Here is a 6,747-nt window from a genome sequence, read left to right as displayed (position 1 = left end):
ACTGGACTTTAAATAAAAATTCGGAGAAACAATTATTTTGACTTTTTACAGAACACAGTACAATAGAATACAGGTTGAAAACCACCACTTTTGAGTCTTAAAACCAACCAACCAAACAAACAAAAAAATCAATGACCAAATAATTTTCCCAAGGCAGGAATTTGGCAATTATCTTGTTGGTTCCAAAAGAAAAATGGCATAGAACAAAAAATATACTATGATTATTTCGTTTATAGGGCATAGTAAAGCAAATCTAAATTTGTATTAGTATACTGCTCTTTCACATTAAATTTAGACCTGTCAGAATGGCTAAAATCAGCAACACAAGGAACAACAGGTGTTGGTGACAATGTGGGACTAGGCCCCTTTTCTCTAGAAGAATAACAAGACTTGTAGTTCTAGAACCTTAGAGACTTTTTAAACAATATTTCTGAGTCAGGGCTTCAACCTGTTTGCTTTCCAAGTGAAACAGATAACTAAGAAATTTCTTAATTCACTTGGCTAATTCAATGAGTTTTAAATAAGACCTAGATTACTTGGGTTATTCATCAAGGCTTTTTGTGAGGGGACAATTGCTCTGAATTAGCCATTAGCTGCTTTTTTCTTTTGAAACTTATTTTCATTAACATAATACATCTAAATACCTTGGCATCCTCACTTATGCCTCTTTTCTATTGCATTTTCTAACGCTCTTCCAAGAAATCATAACTTGAATTCCAGTGAAGAGCTTAAAAAATTTAGGAATATTTATTAAATGCAACAATATCGGTGATTATTTTTTAAATAATTCTCACACTCAATGTGGGGCTCAAACACACAATCCAGAGATCAAGAGTGTCATGGTGTATGGACTGAGCCAGCCAGGCGCCCGTTTCTTAAATTTTTTTTGGTGGGGTGGGCATTTTAATTACTTTGTAAGGAAAGTCCATTTTCAAAACGCAGTGGTAGTTGTTTTCTGCAGACCTTACTGGTAAAAAATCAGGGAGCATGTCCTATGCTACTCTTTTAAGCCCAGTATGTTTTTTCCGAGTTATGTGTTAATAAGAGTTTCTCGATTGTGTTAGTTTGAAAAGTATTGGAAGGTAATATTTTATACATTCATTTCAGCCTAATAAAACCAACACTGTCTCTTAAAACTCTTGAATTCCTTATTAGCTATTTCTTTTCACTTTATCTTTAGGAGTTTTCTTTCTATCCTTCCTTCTGATATTCCCACTGCGTTTCTGAAGTCCCACATAACCCTGCAATCTAATGGTTCTTCAAAATCTGCTCTTCGGGGCGCCTGGGTGGCTCAGTTGGTTAAGCGACTGCCTTCAGCTCAGGTCGTGATCCTGGAGTCCCAGATCGAGTCCCACATCAGGCTCCCAGCTCCACGGGGAGTCTGCTTCTTCCTCTGACCTTCTCCTCGCTCATGCTCTCTCTCAAATAAATAAAATATTTAAAAAAAAATCTGCTCTTTGGCCATTCCTTCACCGCCCCTGCATCAGCACATTTAGGGATATTTAACCACTCCTTTGCCAAAGAACGGGAGAACTAGTCTGCACGTTTGGTCGAAATGCGTTCCCCTAAATTACGCACCCTAATTCCTTCATTTTCTCCAGTACTCGGACCTTTGGGCAGCAAATGAACCTCGGATCTAAATTTAAATCTGCCCCGGCCTCCGACCTCCCTGCTCCTACCTGCGGCCCTGCCCACTGAACCCACGTTGCTCTCCCCAGACCTTCCATTTCCCAAGAAAAACAACAGCCGCTTGTTTTCCAGGGCTTTAAACACCAGTACCCACTTTCTTTCTCTTCCTGCCCTCGGGCCCTCGGCGATTCCCCACCCGGACACGACTTCCACTACCTACAGCAGCTCTCTCCCAGGGCCGAGCGCCACTTCCGGACCGCCGGTGTCCCCGTTTTACCGGTCCGCCCACCTCCCCCGCGCATTTCCTAGAGCTTTGTCCTAAAACGCCGGCGGGGTCGGAGCGGGGACGCAGGCTCGCTGGGTACAAGAGGTCTCCTACAAGACGCGGGGCTGGCTACCCCAGCCTGGGAACTCCCTCCCCGCTCGGGAGCCGAGGGGTGGCGGTGGAGGGACAGTTTGTTTGGAGCACCGAAGTGGGTAACACCCGGAAGTGGTGCCGTACCCGAGCTGCACCGCCGCCGGGGGCGGGTGCGGGGTACCCGGACGTGGAGAGGAAGCCACCCTACTCTTCGGCGTGAGTGTCAGCGGAGGGGGCAGGACCTCGAGAGGCGGGAGCTGGCCTGGTTCTAGCCCAGGTTCTACCGTGGTAGATCCGGCTGGGTTCCGGCAGGCGAGGGCCTCGTGGGTGGGCTGGTGAAGGGTTGCGGCGGCCAAAGGGGATCTCGCTCACTTCTTTCTCCCATTCTTGGGGATCTGCTCTCTTCAGTTCGTTAGTTTATTCCCCTCACCTTTCGCCAGGCGAATTGAGGGGATTTTTTACTAGCGAGGAAGTTGGAGCTGGAGCAGGGAATCCACTTGTGTTTTCGGCTTCTGGGAGGAGGCGAGCGGCTGCTTTGGTGGGGACTGTTGCTTTTCGGCCTCTTCAGTCCCTCCTGAGAAATGCTTTTTCCTTCGCTTCTCTGCCGACTCACTTACTTCTCATGTTTGCCTTTACCCCCTGTAGCTTCTGGCTTTGACTCCTCTGCACCTTAAAAGATGCTGGAGTCATACGTGACTCCAATTTTAATGAGCTATGTGAATCGCTACATCAAGAATTTAAAGCCGTCAGATCTGCAGCTTTCACTATGGGGTGGAGACGTGGTTCTCAGCAAGCTCGAGTTAAAGTTGGATGTGCTGGAACAGGTAAGCTGTGTAGCTGTCACGAACTGGAAACAAGTTTCTCCTAGTTTAGTAATAATCCCTTGTTTCCTGCACTTCGGCTTTATGCTTTAAAAACTTAAATTTTTTGTTAAAGTATTTTAAGACTACCCTGAAACTACAGACCTGCCTTTACGGAAGTTTTTTTTTTTTTTTTTTTTTTTTTTCGCGGTTTGTTACTAGTGATGGTTTGTTAGAATCGGATTACCGAAACGTGCCTCAATAGATAAGAAAACAGTTTCATTGTTCTTGTCAGAATTGTTCGGTCTGCTTAATTCGGAAGCATTACCGGATATGCTAATATACATTGCTAAGATTTCTCTATGAAGCTGTTAAATATTATATTCCCATTTTCCTTTTTGGGGAATGGAAGGATCTGAAAGACAGCAAGAGACTTCTCTTAGTAGGGAAGAGGACATGACATTCTCAGAATCGAGCAGCAACAGATTGAGGATGCCAGTAAAACTGAAAACTTACTACTTACTCACTTTTTAGGTTTTTTTTTTTCTTTTAACTTGAGTATGGTCTGATGTAAATGAACTGTAACGTTAAAGTTCATATGTTTATTAATCTACTGAGTACATTTATTACTAACATATGCCAGGCAACTCTCTTAGGCCTGAAGATACAAAAATTATCTGTGGAAACTCAGAAGAGCCAGACCAACTGCTTTTTAGGAGATAAGGGAAGTCTTAATCTAATAGTGAAAGCTCATTTTTATATTCCACTGCTCCCTTTATTATTGAATAATCTAGAATATCGCTAAGAAATAATACTCTTGGTTCTTTTCCGTTTTCTCTCCAAGGTTAGTTATCTTAATATTTTCATATTTTAGAAATGACCACAAGTCCTAAGTGTATGGGTCAGTTTTTAATGTATGTATGCACGTGTGTAACCACTGTGGAGATGAAATAGAGTATTTCCTGCATCTTAAATGGCTTCCCTTTGCAAATCAGCGTCCCCACCCCCTAAAACAGGTGACTATTATTCTGACTTTTGTCAACGTGAAGAAATTATACTTGTTCTTGAACCTTAATAAATTGGAATCACTTGTGTCTGGCTGTCTAACTTTATGGCTAAGATTAATCCTTGTTAATCTTATTAACCTTTATGGCTAAAATTAACCCTTGTTAAAGAGCTGTAGTTCTTTGTATTGCCTTGTATTTTGTTGGCTAAAGATTCACAATTTTCCCATTGATGTACATTTGGGTGGCTTCTACTTTTGGCTGCTACGAAGAACGTTCTTGTGAACAATCTTCTTTGTGTATATTGGTGGACATAGGTATTAATTTCTCTTAGGTGCTTACTGAGGTATGTACATGTTTAGCTTTGATGGATACTGCCAAGTAGTTTTCCAAAGTGATGGTATCAATTTCCATTCTCACTAATGGTGAACCTTACCAGCAGTGGATGAGAGGTCTAGTTACTTCAATTTTTTGGTATTACTTAGCATATTTGTTATTTTAATTTTAGCCTTTCTCGTGGGTGTATTGTGGTATCTCAGTTTAAATTTGCGTTTCCTTAATGGCTAATTTTCATGTGCTGCTTATTGGTTATTTGAATATCCTCTTTTGTAAAGTCTATAATTCTTTTGCCTTTTTTTAAAAAATGGGTTTTTTTAAATTGATGTGTAGAGGTTCTTTACATATTTTGGAAATGAATCCTTCACTAGATATATTTTGCAATATCTTCTCCCAGTCTGTGGCTTGGCTTTTTACACTAAAAATTTTCTTTGGCCGAATAGAAGTTTGTAATTTCATTGAGGTCCAAGTTGTCAGTCTTTTCCTTTGTTTTATGAAATTTTTGCTTATTCCAGGGACATGAAGATATTCTTTTTTTTTTTTGTTTTGTTTTTAATTTTAATCACCCCATGCTCATCATGACAAGTGCATTCCTTAATACCCATCACCTATTTAACCCATCCTCCTACCCCTCCTCTGATAAGCATTGGCTTATTCTCTGTTAATTGGTTTGCCTTCCTCGCTTTTTTGCCCCCGTTTACTTATTTGTTTCTTACGTTCCACATATCGGTGGGATCATGTGGTGTTTGTCTTTCTCCGACTTACTTCACTTAGTGTTATACACTCTAGCTCTATCCGTGTTGTTGCAAATGGCAAAAGAGTTCATTTCTTTTTATGGCTGAATAATATTCCATTATATATGTACAGATATAAATAGCTATATCTATTTCCTTTATCCATTCATCAGTTGATGGACATTTGGGCTCTTTAGGTAGTTTGGCTGTTGTTGATAATGCTGCTATAAACATTGGGGTGCATGTATCACTTGAAATTAGTATTTTTGTATCATTTGGGTAAATACCCGGTAGTGCAATTGCTGGATCATTGGGTACTCAGTGGATTATTAAAACTTTATATTGTTTTCCAGAGTGGTCACACCAGTTCACATTCCCAGCACCAGTGCAAGAAGGTTCTCCTTTCTCCACATCTTCAGTAGAACCTGTTGTTTCTTATGTTGTTGAGTGTAGCCATTCTGACAGGTATGAGGTGGTGTATCTCAGTGTAGTTTTGACTTGCATTTCCCTGATGGTGAGTGATGTTGAACATCTTATCATGTGTCTGTTGGCTATCTGTATGTCTTTTTGGAGAAATGCCTATGCATGTCTTCTGTCCATTTTAATCAGATTATTTGTTTTTTTTAGATATTGGCTTTTATAAGTTCTTCACATATTTTGGATACTAATCCTTTATTAGATATGCCATTTGCAAGTATCTTCTATTCCATAGGTTGCCTTTTAGTTTTGTTAATGATTTCCTTTGTTATGCAGAAGTTTTTAATTTGATGAAGTCTCAATAGTTTCCTTTCTCTTTGGACATGTGTCTAGTAAGAAATTGCTATGGCCAAGGTCAGCGAGATTGCCTCCCATGTTCTCCTCTAGGATCTTGATGGTTTCCTGTCTCAAATTTAGGTCTTTTGAATTTATTTCTGTGTATGGTGTAAGAAAGTGATCCAGTTTCATTCTTTTGCATATTGCTATCCATCTCTTGTTTTCTTTTAGAAGTTTTATTTTCTTTGATTTATTTAAAATTTTCTGCAAATGTGAAGTAGAGGTCAAAATGCACTTTTTTCTCTTTGATACGCAGTCCACACCATTTGTTGAACCATTCTTTTTCTACTGAATTGCAGTAAGTCTTATTGCAAATCATGTTGCCATACGTTTGTGGATTTATTTCTGAACTCTTTATCTGCTCAGAAGTCTGTTCTTGTGTCATTACCATACTATCTTTTACAGTAAGTTTTGATATCTCATAGTGTAATTTGTATAACTCTGTTCTTTTTCCCTTGTAACTATTGTAGGTCCATACATTTTAATTTCAATTTGTAAATTTTAGAATTAATCTCCCCCTAAAGGGGAAACCCACTGACATTTTTGTTGAGATTACATGCAATTAGTAGATTATTTTGGGATGGATTAACATTAACACATATTGTGTTAACATAGTATTGAGTTTTTTGATCCTGGTACAGAACATTGCTTTCTGTATTTCTAGGTCTTCAATTTTTCTCAGCAATGATTTGAAGTTTTCAAGAAAGGCCTTGCACATATTTCATTGAATATGATTTTTTTTTGTTATAAGGAGCATTATTTGTTATAAGGAGCATCTTAAATTTCATTTTCTTTTTCTTTTTTTTTTTTTTAAAGATTTTATTTATTTGAAACAGAGATCACAAGTATGCAGAGAGGCAGGCATAGAGAGAGAGGAGAAAGCAGGCTCCCCGCTGAGCAGAGAGCCCGATGCGGGCCTCAGTCCCAGGACCCTGAGATCATGACCTGAGCCGAAGGCAGAGGCTTAACCCACTGATCCACCCAGGCGCCCTTAAATTTCATTTTCTAAGTACATTACCAGTACACAGAAATACAGTTGTTTTAGTACATTGACCTTCCATTCAGTGTCCTAA

At 39.6% G+C, this 6,747-nt stretch overlaps 1 protein-coding gene across 9 annotated transcripts in view; it reads left to right on the top strand.

Annotated features, from left to right (window-relative positions):
- The first annotated feature begins 2,159 nt into the window (after positions 1-2,159).
- The window catches only part of VPS13B (vacuolar protein sorting 13 homolog B), a 746,538-nt gene continuing 741,950 nt past the window's right edge, over positions 2,160-6,747 (top strand). For 8 of the 9 annotated variants that reach the window (XR_004382801.1, XM_032858607.1, XM_032858609.1 and 5 more), the window contains exons 1-2: positions 2,160-2,203; positions 2,633-2,811. Coding sequence is in view for 8 of the 9 variants with exons in the window: in XM_032858607.1 (XP_032714498.1) it covers positions 2,665-2,811 (147 nt within the window). In the remaining variant the exon portion in view is untranslated. Of the gene's footprint in view, positions 2,204-2,318; positions 2,526-2,632; positions 2,812-6,747 lie in introns of those variants that run through there. The other variant, XM_032858606.1, reaches the window with a different exon arrangement.

Source organism: Lontra canadensis, unplaced genomic scaffold, assembly GCF_010015895.1.
Source record: "Lontra canadensis isolate GAN:19392208 unplaced genomic scaffold, GSC_riverotter_1.0 scaffold15, whole genome shotgun sequence".
In the NCBI taxonomy this organism is placed as follows: domain Eukaryota; kingdom Metazoa; phylum Chordata; class Mammalia; order Carnivora; family Mustelidae; genus Lontra; species Lontra canadensis.
Note: the sequence above shows the minus strand (reverse complement) of the source record. Positions and strands in the feature narration are given on the sequence as shown.